The 20,290-nt window shown below is 57.8% G+C and overlaps 3 protein-coding genes across 3 annotated transcripts; 1 reads left to right on the top strand and 2 right to left on the bottom strand.

Annotated features, from left to right (window-relative positions):
- Window positions 1–1,641: 1,641 nt before the first annotated feature.
- BESB_071810 (uncharacterized protein) lies at window positions 1,642–6,636 on the bottom strand (the record flags this gene model as incomplete). The annotated part of the gene is made up of 7 exons (XM_029365554.1): window positions 1,642–1,878; window positions 2,297–2,431; window positions 2,960–3,007; window positions 3,463–3,570; window positions 3,891–4,014; window positions 4,533–4,801; window positions 5,632–6,636. The coding sequence occupies 7 exons, from the start codon at window positions 6,634–6,636 to the stop codon at window positions 1,642–1,644; spliced, it is 1,926 nt and encodes a 641-aa protein (XP_029218038.1).
- Window positions 6,637–7,778: 1,142 nt separating this feature from the next.
- Window positions 7,779–9,821, top strand: BESB_071800 (WD domain, G-beta repeat-containing protein; the record flags this gene model as incomplete). The annotated part of the gene is made up of 1 exon (XM_029365553.1): window positions 7,779–9,821. One exon carries the CDS (start codon window positions 7,779–7,781, stop codon window positions 9,819–9,821), a length of 2,043 nt encoding a protein of 680 aa, XP_029218037.1.
- A 1,595-nt stretch (window positions 9,822–11,416) lies between these two features.
- BESB_071790 (uncharacterized protein) lies at window positions 11,417–19,300 on the bottom strand (the record flags this gene model as incomplete). The annotated part of the gene is made up of 12 exons (XM_029365552.1): window positions 11,417–11,507; window positions 11,827–11,895; window positions 12,067–12,413; window positions 12,988–13,169; window positions 13,565–13,679; window positions 14,076–14,397; window positions 14,945–15,066; window positions 15,589–15,709; window positions 16,117–16,223; window positions 16,898–16,984; window positions 17,875–18,006; window positions 18,308–19,300. 12 exons carry the CDS (start codon window positions 19,298–19,300, stop codon window positions 11,417–11,419), a joined length of 2,688 nt encoding a protein of 895 aa, XP_029218036.1.
- Window positions 19,301–20,290: the final 990 nt, after the last annotated feature.

Genomic DNA, 20,290 nt, shown 5'->3' with positions numbered 1-20,290 from the left:
TGCAGCCTTGTGCGAAGACTCGAATAAGCTAAAATGCGCTCTACTGTTTGCAAAAAGGGGCGCTAAAGGTGCGTAAAGACGACTTGGCGCCGTCTGGCAAACCGGACTGGTATTCCCACATCTGTGCTTATATCCTCGATCATTCAGAAAAAATATATACGACTATATATATATATATATATATATATACGGATACGACTGTATACATGTCTATATATTCGCACCCTTTTACCCGTCTCCCTGTGCTTCGCAGCTCTCTCTTTGCCTCCAGCTCTGGACATTGGCTAAAACGCGCCTCTAACTGCATTTACATGTATAGCTGCGTATCTTGAATCGGTCCGTCTTTCTGTCTGTGCGTTCCGTGTCTCTATCTGCAGCTTAACTCTTTTCTCTCTATAGTTGCAAGTTCTGAGTTTTTACCTGGCGGAGCGTGCACTACCTACCGATTTATCTAGATTTGTAGTTCATCGAGCTCCCACTGGTCTCTGTCTGTATCCAGCCGACCTATCTCGCAAAATGACCTTCTTTTGCAGTTAGCTAGTCTCTCTGTCCACGTGAGCAGATACACCTTGCGAGCTTGTCGAGGCGTCTCTGTGCGCAGTTACGCCCTGCCCTGGGGTCCTAAACCCCAAAGTTTCACGATGGCAGTTTGATCGCCTTTCCGTGTCGCAGCATGCCACGCCGTATTTTGTCGCATGAAAACGTCTAAAAGACTGGAAAAAAGGCACCGAAGGAGCGCTTCTCGCCGTAGGAGCCCCACGCAAAGAAAAGAGCGCTCTTGAGCCGCATGCACGAAGGAAAGAAAATGAGGGAGGGGCGGCGGAGGCCTCCAAGATGCGAAAAAGCATGCGAGTCTCGCCTTTCTTGTCACGCTTCCCTCCGAGCCTGCCCCCCCTCTCTCCCCCCGCCATGGATTCCCTCTATTTTTCTTTCTTCTCCTTTTCCTTTTTCTCCTCTTCTGCGTTCCTCTGCGCCCTGGATGCGCCCGGCCGTGCCCGCCTGCGCCCGCAGACGACCAGCACGAGGCATCTGAAAAGAAAAAAAACCCGAGATACACAGGAGACAGCGCCATAAAGCCTCCGCGGGAAGACTCCGCAGCCGCGGCTGACCAGCAGCAAGTCGCAGAACTGACGCCCGAGGGGGAGGGCGGAGGCAGCACGAAGAGCGAGAATCGTGGGCAGGAACCGCGGAGCCTGCCGCCGCGAGTGACAAGGAAAGGAGAACGAACGCGCGGCGGAGAGAGAGGCAGTCGCCACCGACACACACGCCCCGCCACAGACACGCTGGAGACAACAGGCGAACGAGCGAAAAGACACAAGGCCACAGGCGAAGCGACGTGAGGCCTGGGGAAGGCCTCTGGGCAGACGAAGACATGGCGAGGGCAAGCTCACGAGAGGCCGCAGGTGCAGAGAATCTCCAACCGCCAGACGCGCTGCGAGAATGGAATCGAGCTACATATAACAGCTATCGTGTAGGGCACTATCCACACAAGATTACCCGTAACTACGACTGTAGTACTACCTAGAGTAAACGCGAAGCCGCAAGAGACTGCAGGCACTTGGGCGGCTCGTTGGCCTCTCCAGACGGGGGGAGGGCGGCGGATAGAGGGAGAGAAAGAGGAAAACATCATGAAAGACACGCTTACACGATGCAGCAGGCGACGGCCGCGAGGGCGAACAGAGGCAAACCCGTGAACTCGCGGAGCTGCTCAAGTCGGAGGGCGAGCGCATCCAGAAGCGATGGCGGAGGCAGCGCCGCCTTGATGGCCGCCTCGTGCTCGGCTTCCAGCGCACGCTGCTTTTCAGAGAACTCAGCGAGCCACGCTCTGTGAACTTGCTCGAGACGCCGATGCAGCTCCTGCTCCTTCACACGACGAACCTGGCGATGAAAAGAAAGAAGGAGGAGACAGACAGAGGCATCGCTGGACTCGCACGACAGACGCGCGCAGACACTAGCCTCCCACGCTTTGCGAGCGAGAAAACAGCAAAAACAGACACGGACCGACGCAAAGCGCCCGGCGGCAAGACAGCGCCACACGCCGAATCTAAGGTTTCGAGCTAGGGTTTTTTCGCGCGACGGGAAACCAACATAAAAGAACGTCGACCTGCCTTTGGCTCTCTGAAACTAGACATGCAAGTGTCACCATACCAAAATCGCAAACCCTAAAGCGCCGCCATACCCAAACCCTTAACCCTAAACGTCGCGCCGCTGCTCTGCTGCGCTGCAGCAGTGCAATGCGCGTTTTCTCGCTTCAGGTCAGCGGGCGGCTTCTCCGCTCGAAGGCGCGCGGGCTCACTTCGAAGGTCGCTTTGGCTACCTTCCGCGCGGCCTCGATGGAGTCCGCGAGCAGCAGGTTGTCAAACGCTGTTCCGCCCTCGACGGTCCACAGCTCCAAACCGATTGCGTTCACGTCTCGCAGCCGGTGCGCATGCTGAAGAAAAAGGAAAACAAGAAAGCGAACGATGCGAAACGGCAGACGCGTACCAAAGACCAGACAGCAGAAAGCGGAAAAGCGCGCAGTTGCCGGCGCGAAAGCAAGAGACTCACGGCGAGCCGCGGAGGAAACAACGCGAAAACTGGAACGCGAGCCTGCCAGAGGAACGCCAAGAGACACTGGCACACACGCTCGCCTGCATAGAAAAAGGAACGACGCAGGTGTAGGGTACAGACTTGACAAAGAAAGCGGAGAGGGAGAAGACAGAGAATGAGAGGCTGCGTAAGCGAGAATCGAGACGGCGCGATAAGACTAGACTCCGGACTCGATGCGGGATCGCTACCGCTGACGTGTCTAGCCACCCTGTGGAGGGGTGCCATTCACAGAGAAAAATATGGAGAAATCCCGAGAAAAAGACTCGCCTCGCGAGCAAGCCAACGCAGAGACGGCGTCCGTCAGCACGACCCCAAGAGACTCCCGCAACGAAGAAAAAATCTAAAAAACGGCTACAGAGTGCGAACTCACCTCAAGTTTGAAGTAGGCAGGGTTCTTCACACTCGAAGCCGCTGTCGCCTACACCAAAGCGAGACAAAAACACGCGTGTCCTCTAAGAAAATGTCAAGCTGGCAGACGGAAGCGCGTCGCTAGCCGAGGGGAATCAAATGGCCATAGAGGCCTAAATTCCTGCGCAGGCCGGCCCCCTGTCACCCGAGAGGAGCAAAAACTCTTCTTGGCACCTCGACACGTTCGCTGGCGCACCCGCTTTCTGTCTTGTTTTTATTTCACGTTCTCGAAACTAGCTCGCTGGTGTGCCCCATCGGCCCTCCGACCTTCCTGCGTACCGAGTCGCCTCTCCTCAGGCGCCTCTAGAGAGCGCTGGCCGGGGCTCTCTCTCCTCGCCCAGCCTGCTCATGCGAGACAAGCCTCGTCGCTATCCCTTTGCGCCCGTGGCACTCGCGCGTCCACTCAGGATCTGTCTTTCTGCGAATCCAACGAACCCGTCGCGGCATCACCGGGTGACTGTTTACCTTGTTTCCTCTGCGGTCGCTTGCCGCCTCGTCGTCGTCCGCGGCGGTACCGACGACTAAAGTCTCCGGCGGCTGAAGCGGCGGCTCCATGTCCTCCAGGAGGCTACCCTGCACGCCGAAAAACAGGGAAAAAGAGAGAAATAGAGGAAGACGCCGCTGACAAAAGGCCGTGGATGGACCCCAATCACCCAAGACAGGGACTTCATTCTTGCGAAAATTCCACTCGGCATAGTGGGCAGTCTCGGGCGTGGAGACTTCGCCGCAGCGCCTCGGCATTCGCTGCGTCGCAGCTTTCACTCTGCCGATCTCGGCTCGCTGGCCTGCTCACAACGCGGCAACACGTGTTGAGCCGCAGCGTCGTCATGCGGCGCGAGGGAAACCGCGGAAATCTGAACCCGTGGCAAGGAAGGACACATGCGTAGACTCACAGTTCGCACCGTCACGCCGTCCACGAGGATCTCGAAGGAGTCGTCGGGCTTGATCCACAGCGTGAGCAGCGTCGAGAACGGGGACGGCTGAAGCTTCGGCGGACTCTGCAGATGATGCTCGGTCCTGCAGAAAGCACGTCCGCAGTTCTTTTTTTTCCATTTCTCAACGCACAAACTCAAAAAAACGCTCTGGCCCCTTTGTCACCACAAGCAACCGCAGCCATACATATATATATTTAGAATATACTTTAAATATTGATACTAATCTATCGAGCGAGGAGCTGGACGCAGAACGCTGACGAGCCTCGCACCCTGTCGCCCTGTGTGACTGTGGACGCTGTCCGCTCACGTAGACGACGACACGTCGACATACGTGATTCAACACGAAGCATATATACATATACGTCAAGTGTATATATATATATATATATATATATATATATATATATATATATATATATATATATATAGGCACATATGTGCATATACATGCATCGATGTAAATATGCATTTATAGGCGCATATATACAGATATAGGCCTATACACACATATATAGAGACATACACGAATACTCGCATACACACATGGACACCTGTGTATCGGCACTCGCATGGACTCGCAGACAGGCCGTCGCGGCTCACCACTCTCCGGTGAGGGGGTTTTGGATTTTGAGGATGAAGTGAATTTGGTTCCTGCGGCCACAGACGTCAGGGCCGAACATGACGAGATAGTCCGTGAGGTGGTTGAATTCGCGCAGATGCTGCTTCTGCGGGAACTGCAGCAGCTTCAGGTAGCCGCCACCACAGGTCAGCGGCCGCGTCTGCAGGATCTCGTACTGCAGCACAAAGGACTTTTTCAGCGTGTCGTTCACCGGCGCAGGCAGCCGCGTCGAGATGCCGTGGAACTTGCGCTGCGCAGACACACACGCCGCAGCAGCGCCACAAACCGTGCGCGCGGCACCCCCTCTCTCGCTCGCCGCCAGAAGATCCTCTAGGGTCGTCCGCAGCCTCTCTCTGCTCTCCGCCGCACACACACCCCCCGCGCGCGGGAAAAAACGCGCCTTTGTTTTGCTGCTGCTTCCCTTGCCGTGCCTTCCCGCCCCTGCAGAGTCGCTTCTTCGCATGCGCCTTGGGGGTCGTCACGCCCCCCGCCTTTCTTTAGCGACCCCCTCGCTCGCTTTCTCTTTCTCTCGCGCATTCAGAGTCGAAGACAGCGTACCATGTCCTGCAAAGTGAGACTCCTGTCGCCTTCAATCACCGCCTCGGAGCGTAGCTCTGTCGTCCAGCGGCCTGCGCGCAGCGAATCGGAAGAATTCCGCGCAACTGCAGTTTCAGACGCCTCCGCGCATCCCTTCCTTCAGCGCACGACACCCGCCGAGGCCGCTCCTCCGCAAACGCTATCACGCGAAACAAATCTCCGAGGCAGCGTCCGTGTGTCTGCGTTTGTCGACACTCTTTTTCAGTTTCCATATGCTCCACCGCGCAGAGACGCAGTGCACCTCCGCGCGCCTGGGCGCCGCAGCGTGGCGAGACACGACGCATGCGCTGGCAAAGAGGAGACGGAGAGAAACGCGAGAGAGAGGGAGAGAGGGGCATTTACGAAGAAGAGGAATTCCACCTTTCTAGCCTGGCGCCGAGAACAGTGGAGTTATCCACCTCTGCAGTTCGGAGCGCTCTGCGAACTCCATTCATCTTACAGCTGAGAGAAGAAGGATGATCAGGGCAGTACGTATCTACTCACCAGATGTCCCAAAACACCACACACATCATCTTGCAGCGCATCTCCAAGCGATTCAGTCTCCGTCCCGTTTGTTTTGGCCCTGCGCCCGCCCTTTGAACCGCAACTACGCTCGAGAGGCTTTTCTTCCTCACCCTGAAACTTGGGGTCGGCGCTGGCGACCCATCGGCCGCTCTCCAGCGGCTCATCTTGGAAGGTTTCGAGGAACAGGATCTGTTCGTCTGCCTCCAACGCAGGAAAGGGGCTTTTCTCCATCTCTTGGATGGCGCCGTCGATGCGCTTCTTCAGCTCGTTCGTCGCCTCCTCCCTCAGCGCCGAACGCGCCCTGCGCACGCGCTCTTCGCGCTCGTCTGCGCCGCCTCCCTCTCCTTCAGCGCCAGCTCTGCGCTCGAGGACGACGCCCTTCTCTCGCGCGCCGTGCTGGGCGTCCTCGCCCTCGGCCGCGTTGGCTGCCGCAGCGCTCGCGGAGTGCTCTCTGCCGTCTGCAGGCGCCTCGCGCCGCTTCTTCTCTCTCTCCGCCGAGCGCCCAGCGGCCGTCGCGGCCTGCTGCATGAGCAAGAGATCCTCTTCGCCCTCTTCGAGGTCGTCGCCGACGATGCCCTCGTCGAACTCCGCAAAGCCTGAGTCGTCCTCGGGTAGAATCACGTCGTCCTCCTGCGAAGACGCCGCGACCCCGACAGCGAGGCGCGAGGCCGCGAGAGAAAGAGACGCCAAAACGGGCTCCGCAGTCGAGGCGGCCGCGCCCAAGACGGGCGCAGATGGAGACAGCAGAGACGCCGACACAACGAGAGCGAGAGCGAGCAGGAAGACGGAGGAGAAGCGGCGAGAGAGGAGAGACAAGCTGCGCATCTGGGAGGCGAACTCCCAACACCGCGTGCAGGCATACGCGCGCGAAGCGTCTCTGATAGTCGCTGGAGCGTCTCTGATAGCCGCTGCAGCGTCTCTGATAGCCGCTGGAGCGCCGCCAGCCGCTGCAGCAGCGGCTATCAGAGGCGAGGACTGCCCCATGGTGTGAGGCGGTCCGCGAAAAAGGCCCTCAGTCACAAGGGGCGCGACGGAGAAGAGAGGCCGAGCTGCTAGAAGGAAGACGGGCGTGGGAAGGCGCTCAGCGGCACAGAAAGAATCTCGCGGCTGCGAAGCGAGACGGGAGGCGACGAGGAGGCGGAGCAGAGTGGAAAAAGGGAGAGAAGAAGCCGCTCAGACCGACACGAGGCGGCAAGAAAAGTGCGACTTGGGTGCACACGTGGTCTCTGTCTCATGCAGAGCGGCACGCATGCAGGCTAGGACAACGCGAGAAGAGAAAAGGGGAGGAGAGGAAAGAAGACGTGTCGACAGAGATGAAGAGACGAACGCAAGACGTGAGCAAAGCAGGGGCGACTCTCGAGCCGCTCCAGCGACGAGACGGAGGAGTGCACGCGGAGAAAAAAAACAAACGACGCGCAGAAAAGTTCCCCCGCTTAGGGAACCAAGACCGACGGGATGCGAGAGGATCACATCCGTACAATCGTCGCTGAACGTGAGAGATAGACACGAGACAGAAAGAGGCAGGACAGTTGAGCAAGAGGTGTGCGCAGACGAAGGTTCACACCCTGCGAGCTTCTGAACGCACTCGTCTCGAGGCAAGAAACCGTGAGTGCTGCTGAGAGGCAACAAAGGCAGAGAGGAGACTTGGAAAACGACTGCTGAGAAACTCAATGGCGTTTACTGGACGCCCCTGCTCGAACCGCCTTGCTGTGTCTTGCCGCCGGGAGAAATCGAAAAAACACAGTGCATGCGCCGCATGCATGAAATCCGAGCCTCGCCTCGCGACGCCCCTCAAACCCGATCTCGTTTCCTCTTTGACTGAATTCTTTGCGACCCGTTTGCGTGAATACCGGCATTTTTATTGCCGAACTAGGGACGCGGTTTTCCTTCTCTTGGCGTGCTTCCTGGCCTGCGCGCCTCCCTGCATGCGCCCTGTGGGTCCGAACCACTCGTCGTGGCGCTGTCGTGGTTTTCCCTCGTTTTCGTCCCTTTTGCTGTCTAAAGAATTTTTTCCACGCCTCGCCTTGCAGATAGGTGCGAGCTCAAGACATCCAAACAGAGGGGAGTTGCTTCTTCCGCTGCTTCGCCGCCGCACGCCTCGCTCCTGCGCCCCCCGATGAGTCAAGATGACGCCGCAGGCCTGCGCCTCTTCTTCTTCCGTGCGCGAGAATGGGCAGGACGAGTGCTTCCTTGATCCTTCGCAGGCAGTCGATGCAGAGTTCGTCCTTCCGCGGGGGGAGGGCGCGGAAGACGACGTCTCGATGAACGATGAAGGCCCAGAAGACGACGAGGACGATGGCGACGAGGTGGATGAAGACGAGTCAGGGTTTCCCGCGGCTCCTCCAGGCTGCCGCTGGGTGATTGAGACTCCTGAGGGAGAGTTTCTTGACATGGATGATGCCTCTGCATCCGTTTGCCCCGAGCTTGTCGCGGAGGCCTCTCGGCGCCTCCGCGCGACCTGCGAGGGCGCCACAGACGCACTGGTCGCGGCCGCCTCGCTCTCCTCGCCCTCGCGCTTCGGCGGAAGACCGCTCGTCGCACTCGGCTCATGCGACGACAAATGCAGACTCTACTTGCTTCGTTCTTCTTCCCTCGTTGCGGAAGGACGCGAGGCTCTTTCTGCGGACGCGGCGGCGGGCCCTCTCGCGCTGCAGCCCAGCGCCGTCCTCAGCGAGGGCAAGGATACCGTCTCTGCGACCGCCTTCTCGTTCGACGGCAAACTCCTCGCCTGCGGATGCTTCGACGGGGACGTCCGAGTCTACCTGATCCCAGCCGACGATTCCGCCGCCTCCTCTTCGTCTCCTTCTTCTTCCTCTTCCTCTTCTTCTGCGTCCGCGTCTTCCGTTTCGGCGGAGGCGTTTCCAGTGTCGCTGCTGCACGCGCTGACGGGCCCTGCGCAGGACGTGACGGCGGTGGCGTTTCATCCGCGGGGCTACGCGGTCTTAGCGGCGTCCGCGGATCAGACGGCGTGGGTGTGGCTGCTTCCTGCGTCGCTCTCGAGCGCGAAGCGCGCCGCCGCGCCGGTCGTGCTTTCTGTCTTTGTCGGCTCCGCGCCGCTGACGGCCTGCGCCTTCTCCGCAGACGGCCGCAACTGCATCGTCGGCGCGGAGGACGGCAGCGTGAGCGTCTACGAGGCTAAGAGCGGTCAGACGCTTTTCGCCTTCGCGCACCCCGCGCTGAATCCGCAGGTGCAGGACCCCGGCGCCTTCGTCCCGCGCCCGCAGCTCCTCGGCTTCGGGCGAGACGCCGCCGCCCCTCTACGCGCCGACGGAGACGCGGAGGAAGACGCGGAGACCGCGCGCGGCGTCGTCGCCCTCAAGCTCTTCGCGGGCGGCGCCGACGAGGCCGCCGCTGCGGCGGGGCTGGAGGGCCTCGTGTGCGTCGGCTACGAGGACGGCTGGATTCTCCTCTTCCACGAGAAAACGGGAAAAATCCACTTCGCCTCCTCCGCGCACCTCGGCTCCGTCGAGGCGGTCGAGTTCGTCCCGCCGCCCGTCGCGGCGAGCCCCGCCGCCCCCGCCCCCGCGACCCCGACCCCGACCCCGACCCCGACCCCGACCGCGGTCGCGGCCGACGAGCTCGACTCGCCGCTGGGCCTCGAGTTCTTTGCGCCGAGCCCGCGAGCGGACCGCGCCTCGCGCGTAGGGGCGCTCGCGGCCTGGCGTGAGCAGCTGCAGCAGGGCTGCCTGGTCACCGCCGGCCTCGAGGGCGGCGTTTTCGTCTGGAGTCTCTCGCAGAAGAAAGTCCGCGCGTCCCTCTCGCTGGCTGCGCTCTCGCGCGCGGCCTTCCCGGCGCTCGCCGCCGCAGCCGCGAAATCTGCAGAGGGCGCAGAGGGTGAGGCGCGGGCTGCTGAAGAGGGTCCGGCGCTCTTCGCCGCGGAGGAGGGCTTCACGCGTATCTGTCGGCACCCGAGGGGCCTGCCGCTGGCGCTGGCGGGCACGACGGAGGGGAAGTTGGTACTGCTTGATCTGCGCCGCGGCGAGCCGTTGAGCGTCTGGGCCGCCCACGCAGGCGCCGTGATGGAAATCCGCTCCCTCGCGCGGGGCGCGCCCGGCGAGCTGCCGCGCGAACGCGAGTGGGAAGTCCTCAGCGCCGGCGAAGACGGCCTCGGCAAGCTGTGGAGCTTCGACGTACTCGAAGAGCTCAGAGGAGGCGCCTCGCAAGCGTAGAAGCGAAGGAACGCAGCGCGGCCGCAGGAGGAAGAGACGCGGCGCAGAGCGGAGCGCGAGAGGAGAGAGATGGGAGGCACACGGAGTCAGAAAGAAGGCAGAGCGGACATGAGAAGCGACTGCGCAAGCCGAGAAGAAGCGAGATGAGAGGCCGGGCGAGGCGAGCGGCAACGGATGAAGACGCAGCAAGAGAACGAATTTTAGCACCCCCACAGAAGCGAGGAAGATGAGCGAAGGTTGTGTGCGGCTGAGATTGAAGAATGCGTCAGTGTGAGAGGGAGTGTTTCGTGCTAGGAGTGGAGCTGCCCATTCAGTTCAACTCTAATTTTGCTCGTCTCTCGAGTTCTCCCGGGGGCTTGAAGTATCTCTCGCGCCACTAGGTACCTTTTAACTAAGTGTGAAAGTGTGGGAAGGAGTTGGCGCGGGGGCCTTTCACCAGTGTGTGTTTTTCAGTGTTTCTGTCTGCTGTGTCCTCTCGCTTGCAGTGTGCTTCGGTCGGTCCTGGGTCGCGCGTGCCGCTGCCTGAGGCGTCGCTTTTCGGCGTTTTCCCTGGGTTGCTGTCGCGCTGCGTTTCGATGTGCCTCTTCGGCCTCTCTCGCTCGCGCCTATGCTCGGTTCCGCTTCGTTTTCCCTGCATGTGATGTCACCTTCTCTCAGCGTCACTTGCTTTCTGTTGTTTCGCCGCGAGAGCGATCTTCTGCGCCGGCGCCTACATGGTAGCCCAGGCGTGTGGCTCTGCGCGGGTTGTTGACATTCCACTCTGCTGTCTGTGTCGCGCCATTTTCTAACCGTAAACCCTAAACAGTGACGCGCGTCTCTAACATATTTCTGCGAAAAACTGACTCGCTCTCACTCTGTCAACTCACCGTTCGCCGCGGGCACAGCTCCGCTCTCCTCTAAGCAGCAGGGGCGGGGTTCTCTCCCGTTACTGCCGACTCTTGTCGCGCGTCTCCCTCAGCGTTTGGCCTGCATGTTTTCCTCCCGCCGCTGCCTTAGCCTATATCCCGACCTCTTTCAGCTTCCAAGTCGCTCTTTTTTCTCTTCTTAGCGCTTGTTTGCGGGGTTCGTGGCCTGAACGCTTTGTCCTCCGGATCCGTTTCGCGCTTCGAAGTTTGTTTTAGCGTTGATGAGCAACAGACACTCGGCCACACGTCGGTATCCTTAGCCGAAACATGAAAAAATTCCGCGAACACGTGCGCCTCGACGGGCCCATGCATGCATGCCGCTACACAGGCGAACACAAGAGCAATCACGCAGGTTGGTGCGTCTGCAGGTCTTCCTATACGCGCGCAACCTGCCACGTCTGTCTAAACCGCCCTGCAAGTATCTCCGTCCCCCAGACCTGCCGATACATACACGTATACATACATATATGTACATATTTACACACATCTACACGAATGTGTATATGCATATGCTTATACATATACGAATATATAGATAATATATAGAGATATTCATATATGTAAATAAATTTGTTGGATGTTAGTGAGGGAGACGACAGCCGATCGACATAGCATATGCTTCAGATGTTGTGGCTTTCTTGTTGGGGTTCTTCAGCGTTTCCTCGCCGTCGCTCACGCTTTCTGCGGACTTTATTCTGCGGGCGCGCGGAGGGCGAAGTGCGTCCCGAGGACGCCGGGCGCCAGGTCCGGGTAGTCGCCGGCGAACCGTTCCAAGCTGCGCCTGCGAAAAAGGACCGAAAATGTTAAAAAAATTGAAATAAGGGGCGGAGCGCGGCCGCGAGCGCTGCAGTACGCGCCTGTGAAGCCCGCGTTTGCGTGGAAGCTGTAGTCATTGGAAGTGTTGCTTTCGTATAAGCCCAGAAGCACTCGGGTAGTACGATACAGATAGTAGCTGATCTACCACAGCTGACAGCCCAGGTGCGGGCTGCGGCACGGAGCAACGCGTGCGAAACTGAGGACGCGAATTCGAACGAAAAAGAGACGCGTCTTCGTGAGGACTCCGAGGCAGTGCAGAGTGGAGGGAGCAAACGACGCCTTACTGGAAGAAGGCCGTCGACAGCACGCCGCGGGGGGCTCCTGCGGCCTTGAGACTGTTGAAGACCAGCAGCCTGAAGCAGAGACAGAGACAGAAACCGCGAACCAGAAGGACCCCTTATTCTTGAGAGGAATCGCGTTCCTTCACGGCTAAAAACGCAAAGATACACACGTTTACAGTGAGAGAAAGCTCGCCGTGCAGGTTTCCCCGCGTGGCCTCGCGGCTCACCTGCAGTGCGGCTCACCTGCAGTGCGGCTGCACGTCCTCGAGAATCGGCGCGATGAGCGTCCAGGCCTGCGTGATCGCCTCGCGCCTCAAGTTTTCGAGTTCTTCGCGGTTCGTCTCTTCTGTCGCAGTCTCCGCGCCGGCCTGCCCACCCCCTCCTCCTCCCCCTCCCGGCGCGGAGGAGGCGAGCGCATGCAGAAGGCGAGCGCAGTCCTGCGGCGAGCCGCGCGTCGCCGAAGAGAAAAACGCCCGCGCGAGGGTGGCGCTGTCGTTCAGCTCCGGGCGCGACGCAAGAAAACAGTCGACGCCAACCAGAAAATGCTGCAAGAGGCGCGAGAGCAACGGCCGCGGGACTTCGAAGCCGGCCTGCGGAGAGAGGGAATCACGAGCGCAGAAGACACCGCCCATAGAGGAGGCGAAGCCGCGCAAACTAAAAGCCCTTCCTGTGCCTAAACACCCTGCGCTTCACTCTCCGCCTTCCCTGACGGACTACATATAGTCTATATATATATATATATAGACATGCTGATGTAGGTACACATATATATGTATATTCATTTACAGCTACGTAGATGTAGAGGCTCGAACTCGTACACACACTGGAATGCATCACGGATATATGCATGCGCATATGCATCGACACTAGAACGAGATCGCTCCGAAGATGTCTAGACGCGGCAAAGAATGGCGTCTGCTGCTGCGCACATATGCCCAGCTGCAGAAATCAACTCTTGCCTTGCAGAAAACACCTCAAAGGTCATCTGTACACATATGAACTCTCACGTCGAAACAAGCTTGCATCTGCAAGTCTCCGCATATATATATATATATTTATATGTATCATGTGTATATTCATAAACAGTTGCCTAAGGGAGCAGCGGCGGGATTTGGCCTCCGTTTTTGCATGTCTTCTACGAGAAGCTGCTTTGCTCGCGCGTACCGAAGCGAAGTCATCAAGAACGGCCGCGACCTCCTTCAGAGAGAGGACGCCTTGCCGCGTGGAGGAAGCGGAGCTCGAGCTGGCGAGCGGAGTCTCTGCAGAAGCCGACGCGACGGGCAGGGGCGCGCGCGCGAGGGTCTTGTGCAGCGCGCTGGAGAGCAGCTGCACGAACTCGAGCGCGGCTGAAAAAACAGAAAGCCAGAGAAAGCCCCGCACTCCGAGCGACGGCGCATCAAGCCAGGGCCGACAAGCGGAGCGCGCGCAACAGACGCGCGAAGTCCGTACGCAAAGCTGCGCCTTGCAGAGACGCAGCCTCGCGGCGTCTGGACATGCTCGGAGGCAGGCTCATCTCCTCGCTTCGCCTTCCCGGCTGGTGACCGCCCTTCGAGTTCGGGTGCATCTTTCCTCTAGAGAAGGACGAAGCAAGTCGGATGTGCGAAGGTGCACGGGGCACTCGAAAACGGACGGCGGACGTTTCGCGAGCGGCGAAAAGAGCTGGTGAGAGACTGAAGGCCCTGCCTTCGCGCGCCTCTGTCCTTCGGCAATCCTGCAGCGAGTGCCTCCAGAGTCTGCTTACGCTGATAAGCCTCCATTTGGAGAAAATTCGACAGAAGGAGCGCAAGCACGCGAGCCTGATGGATATCTCGCTGCGCAGTCTCCTCGGCGGTGAAGACGGAGGGCGAAGAGGCAATCTAAAGACCACAGTGGAGACGCCAGACACAGGTGTGCGCAGCATAGGCCCGCTCGCGGCTCTGCATGCGGACCCCGTGGGCGTGAGTAGCCCCGCTTTCCAGTCACTGCAGTCCCACCTCTCCGTCCAGTGCAATTTTGGCAGACTTTCTCCAAGCGGTTTGACGTGAGCGGGAGATGCAGCGGCGTGCATGCCATCATCCAGAGACAGAAAACTCGCACAGACGCGCCTCGAATGCAGAAAACATGGCCAGTAAACGCCCGCAACCTCCATCTCCGCGAGTCTTGACGGCCAGAGAGAGGATGCCTTTTAGACAAAGATGGACGACCCATACGCCACTAATCGCACGGCGCCTTGGTAGGAGCAACAGGGAATTTTCTCCTGCGAGCAGTCCTACCGTTTCCAGCACTTCGAGGCCGCGCAGACTCAGAGGCAGATTCCTGCATTGCTCGTTGACGGCATCTTGGCGCCTCTCCTCAGCGTCTCTCGACTCGTTCGCCGCGGCGTCGAGCGCGTCGGGCTGTTGTCTGTCGGTCTCGCCTTCGTCGACACGCAGGCGCTCGGTCTGCACAAATCCATTTTTCCATATCCAGAGACGCGCGGCGGCCTCCAGGTGGAGAGCCGCGCGGCCCGCGAGGCTGAAGGGCGCTGCGCGCGACAGCGCCACAGACAGCGCGAGCACGTGCGGGGCGAGAGCGTCTGGCGACCGGCGGAGGAGCCTGCAAAAACAAGAGAAAGATGTGAAAATGAAGCACGCAGCAGGCGACCACCGACGCGCACGCTGACACTGTCGAGCGGAGAGAGCGAAAAGAGAAGAACAAAAGACGGAAAAACAGAAATGGCGAAGTCCCCACCGAGGGGTGGGGTGTATGGGACGCGGCCGCAGGACTCAAGCGCGCGGCCGGCGCGTTCCGATGAGCTTTCAAACAGCTAGAGTTCGCGCGCAGAGGCGCATGCATCCACGTTGGAGAACGAATGAAACAGTTCTACGGAGGAGGTGAGGAGTGCGTCCTCCCACAACAGGTCAACATGCGCTCACACACAAGAACAGATACGTGCAAAGGCACGCATATTTATGTATCTGTTTCCCTACCTATTTATCTATCCATACCTCTCTGTTTAGCTACCAAGAATCATATCTAGCTGTGCCTGTCTATATATATATATATATATATATGCACGCGTGAGCTGACAGGGGAAGAATGCGCTGAGCACGCATTTTCGGATTCGATACAAAGAGAAAGCGACGAGAACGAGCAGGCTTACTCTGTCGCCAAAATGTCTAGCGTCTCAGGAAGGAGCTCGCCTCGCAGCGATCTCTGCGAGCCGGGCAGGCACATCGTGGCGACCGCGACCAGTGAAGCGATCTCTGCGTCCGCGTGAACGGCCTAAATGGAAGCAAAAACGAAAAGGAAGCGCTATGCGAGTCAGGCTCTCAAAGGACGTCCTCAACAAAGTAGGAAAAAAGAAGAATAATCGAAAAATCCATTCTCGCACAATATATATCATACGTATTCTATCTAATATATATATATATATATAGATAGATAGATAGATAGATAGATAGATAGATAGATAGATAGATAGATAGATAGATAGATAGATAGATAGATAGATAGATAGATAGATAGATAGATAGATAGATGGATAGATAGATAGATAGATATATGTGCTAATACGGATATATGTACTTCTGTTTTTTTCATAGACGTAGATAGATACACATACACCGACATGTACAGATATATCGATAGATGTACATATACACGCAGTGCACGGCCTATATATATGTATATATATATATATATATATATATATATATATATGCGTAAATGCTATCTTGGTGTTGCAGATGATACCTACACATTTAAACATGTGCTAGAATCTGTTTTTTAAAAAAGAAGACGCACCTGGCGTCCGTGGAGAGCGAGCGCTGCAGCCAACTTGCGCCCGTCGGCCTGACGGAGGACCTTCGCCTTCACGTACCGCGTCCTCACAACGCGGCGTTGCTTCTTCTCCCACGCCTCCATGCTGGAAAATTCAAAAACGAAACAACAAAACTGGTGCGTTGTGACATCCTATCCACACACTGAGACACACAGCGAACAGCGGTGCACGCAGCTACACACAAGCACAAATATATATACATATATATTTACATAGGAGCGTACAAGCCTGCGTAGATCTATGTATGCCCATAGATACATAGACGAGCACGGCTAGGAAATGCTGGGAGGCGGCACCTCTGCAACGTTTTTCTCTGGAAGGACTCTCACGGAATGAGTTGACTCCACACATCTGGAACATGCAATCTCGGTGCAAGACGAATGATAAGGCAGAGGAGCCTGCGAATTCAGAAAGTGCCTGGCGCCTGAACGTCAGTTTGTGTCGGCGGCGCACACGAAACTCCAATGTCGCTAGGAAGAAAGCTCTCTCACTCGACAGGCTGCATTGTTTGCCAGTTGGGGAGGACCAGCGGAGCGGCCTCCGGCGGCGCGAGCCAGCCCTCTGCCTTTCGCCGGGCGGACGCCGAGCGTCGGTCCGCCTGGAAAAAAAACAATAAAATGACGGAAAAAGGAATGCCAAAGAGGACGAAACGCGCAGCGCCGAGAGAACAGAGATAGGAAACGGTCGCGAGGAAGAGGCGAGGCTCCTCAGAATCTAGCGCGTAGCCGACTCGCGCCGCGGCCGCATGTGTCGGGTAACGGAGCGGCGATCCTCGAGCAAACAACCCCAAAAAACGAGATGGAACGCTTGAACGCAGACGAGGGAAGAAAAACGCAGAAGAAAGAAAATCGCAGAAGGGTCACGCGCCAGGAATCAGAGGAAAAACAAGCGTGGGAGAGGCTGGGCTTCACCAACACTGCCCGACTAGAGCTCTAGCTCGTGTGCACACTGAGCGCGAGCCCGTCGCGGTGTCACATGGGACAAATCTCTTCGGCAAAGGTTCACAGATCCGGTTTGATGGCGTGCAATTCCAGCGGACTCAGCACGACCTCAGCAGGTCTGTACAGAGATCCCAGCGCATGCATATCCATATAAATGATTATATATATATAACGAGAGAGCGAGGTTATATGAAGCCGGCCGAGAGCTCGCCGGGCGCAGGGCACAAACATGGGCATCTCCAGACTTTCACAGCAAAAACGCGTAGTAAGAGTAGCGGATTGATTGCGAGCCATCCGCTTCGCCCCTCACGTGGTGGAGGCACCCGCATACCTGGACAATAAGGGCCTTCGCGCTGAGCGGCAGCGTATTCACTGCGGCCGCGAAGCTGTCGCAAGCGGGGTCCCAGATCTCAAACAACTGCGTGAAAGCAAAACAATCGCGCAAACAAAATGATCAACACCGCCATCCACTCACGCGCGTGCTCAAGCTTGCCAAACTCGCATGCTGTGAGTGCTAAGAGCCACGTGCATATTAAACAGACACACAGACACACAAATAGATACATAAATCTATATCTATCGAACTGTATACACACATATATTTGCAGGGGGCAGAAGACACGAGTAAGACCGCACTGTGCGTCGCTCCTCTAGCAGATGCAGCCGGGGAGTGTCGCAGGCATCGCCACAAAGCTGAGAGTTGTCGGTTCGACGTCATAGGGCAGTGAGGCAAGCAGCCTGAGTGCATGTACATCACGTCGTGCAATTCACTCCACATCAACGTATACAGTCACCTGCAGCCTATCCACAAATATATATATATATATATATATATATATATATATATATATATATATATATATGCACTCGGGAGGAAACAAAAGCGGACACGGTCATAGGAAGGCAGGCGCGAGTGCGGACGCGCGACGGCGACGAGGCAGAGGCCACGACGGGCTCAAATCGGGCGCATGCCCTTCTAGTATGGAGAAACACAGATAGGCCGTAGTTCAGAGTCGGCAAAGAGAGCCCGCTCACGAATGGACTAGAAAATAGGAGGTCCCGTTCGTTAGAGGCTCAAATCCCTGTTCGCTCTTCTTGCAGACCTTGAGGAAGCCTACAGTAGCCTGGCACCTGTTTAGTAACTGGATGAACGCTTTTTACGCCTGGTATGCATGGATAATACTCGACTCTTCTATAGTTCGACCGCTACTGCTGGGACTGTAGCATTGAGTCCTGCATGCGTGAACTCATAGACATAGGTCCAGTCGCAGACCCAACACAATAACCCTAAAGCCCTCGCTCGCCTACAGGGTGGAAGAGGGGCTTTGAGAGCGCCTGCGTGGAGAAGTACGCGGCCTCGAGTCTCTCCAACAGCGCAGGCAGCAGCTCGCCGTCGACGCGGTTCGTCGCGCACATGGCGTAGAACGCCAAGAAGGAGTCCTGAGGACGAAGAGGCGGAAAAGAAAAGCATCAGGAGAGCGAGCTTTTTTTTCGACTCTGCGACTGTGAAACCGGCGAACTGTGGCAGAACCGCTACTCGGGAGAAGCGACAAGAACGGGGAGCGAATCGCGTGTGTGCATGAAGGATATAAGTTGAAGCCGCTGCGCTGCAATCAATGCGAAGGTCATCCGCCTTGCGGCCGGTAGTGAGTTCGCGGAAAACAAAACTTCTAGCTCTACCACGACAGCAACGCAGCGACATCCGCCACACGCCGCCTGTCGCTTTGCCTGGGCGACTCACCTCGGCGTCGAGAGCCAGTTCCTTCAGGCGCGCGACGCACAGCCTCCACTTTTCGAGATTCGCGTTCTGTTTCAGAAGTCTATCGCCCGCATCGCTAGTTGTGTCCGCGCCTTGCGTGTCCTCTCTGCCATCGCTCTGCGTCTCTCCTTCCGCGAGGCTATCCTCTTCGGTCGCCTCCGCCTCCGTAGTCTCCGCGGCGCTCGGCTCCTGAGGTGTACATACACCTGCCGCTTCTGTCCCCTGCGGCGGTGTACTTACACCGGAGCTGGCCAATGTCTCAGCCTCCGCGGCGAGCCACAGGAGCAGGTTGACTGCGTCGCCGTGAGGCAGGGACGGGATGCGGCTGTTGTCGGCGATGCGCGCGCCGTCTTTGTCGGCCAGAGAGGAGAAGGTTTGCAGAACTTTCATTTTTCGCTGAATCTCCTCCTGGCGCGCGATCTCTTGCTCAAAGAGCGACGCCGCGCCGCCGAACGGACCGTCGCGCCCCTTATTTGCTGCCAGACTGCGGCTCTCTCCGCCCTCAGCCTGCCAGGCGAGAATCATGTCCTGCTGCTTCTCGTGGAGCCGTGTGAGTAGCAGAGACAGAGAGAGCAGCGGGAAGTCGCGCACGCGCTTCGCGGAGGCGAAGGCCTCAGGCACGATCTCGCCTGTATCTAGAGTCCATCCGCCGGCTGAAGAGCTGGGCGAAGCGGACTCTGAGAAGGCGGAATCGAACAGCGCAGCTGCAGCTTCATCGGCACCGTCGGGCGCTGCCGCGGAGGCCTTCTTTGCCTCTCGGGCGGCAGAGGAGAAGGCGCGCGAGGCGAGCCAAAGGCGAGTCTCCGCGCCTCCTGGGATCTGCGCGAGAGCCTGGAGACAGGCAGAGCGAGAGAGAGAGAGCGGCAACGGGAGAGAAGAACGCGAAGAAGACAACGACGCGGACGCAGACGCGAGTGAGGAAGGCGGACGCCGCGCGACACCCTTCCTAGGAAGCGCTAGCCTCCGACACCACATCATGAGGAAGGCAGAGTACAGACGACGCGCGAGAAATGAAAAAATCCTGGAACAGGAGATCGAAGGAAGGTCGGGTTCAGGCCACGAGCGAGTGGCCGGAAGAGCAGGTTTCTCGCGAGGGATCAAAGATCGCGCCGACGCACCGCGCGCGGCTCGACAGCGAACATCCGGTAGCAACTGGAGAAACGAACGGACATATGGATAAGAGGAGGCAAACGAGAGAGTGAGATGAAGCCTCAGAGGACAGAGGCAGAAAGAAGACGAGACCGGTCGTTTCTGAGAGACTGAGTCGCGGGGACAGTTGCCTCTCTCTCTACTTGCCGACCCCTAGAAGGAACAAAAGGCGAAGAGCCAGGGAGACAAGGAGCAGGAAGGCGAGCGGAAATCCGGTGAAACGAAAGGCAACAGACGAGAAGAAGATAGCGGCTTGGAAGGGCAGAAGCAGAAGAACTCGGCAGCCCAGCGAGAGGGGAAGTGCAGAGATCGTAGGGTGAAGCGCGACGGAAGAAGCAAACAAAAAAGCCGCGAATTTTTGGGCAAGAGATCAACGAAAAAGACGAAAGAGCTCAGGCAAGAAGAACAGAAGGTAGCGCAGCGATGCACATTCGTGCCTTCTGAAGACTACTCATGCGCGTGTGTACGGTCCAGTCCCGCGCGAACTAGAAGAGCGAAAAGGAGAGAGGGGCCCCCCGGCCGTCCTCGGCGAAGGAAGGGCGACAGAAGGAGAACTGAAAAGAAGAACGGAGGAGAAGGAGGCGGAAAGAGTCCTGGAAAAGGTTCGTCGTTTTCGTTGGGGTTGCATGCGCTCGAAAATCGATGTCGTGCTGCATGCGCACGGAAACGCATACGAGGGCCTGCCGCGGCGTGTGTTGTTATTTCTCGCTTTAGTGCTGATGACTTCGCCTCTCTTTCTCCTCTTTGTTTCCTTTTCCTTCATGTGGTCTCGGTTCGCTGTCTCTTGTCGGCGCGACTCCCGCGTGGGTTGGGCTC

The sequence above is a fragment of the Besnoitia besnoiti genome, assembly GCF_002563875.1.
Source record: "Besnoitia besnoiti strain Bb-Ger1 chromosome Unknown contig00007, whole genome shotgun sequence".
Lineage (NCBI taxonomy): Eukaryota > Apicomplexa > Conoidasida > Eucoccidiorida > Sarcocystidae > Besnoitia > Besnoitia besnoiti.
This window is presented reverse-complemented; position numbering and strand designations above follow the sequence as displayed.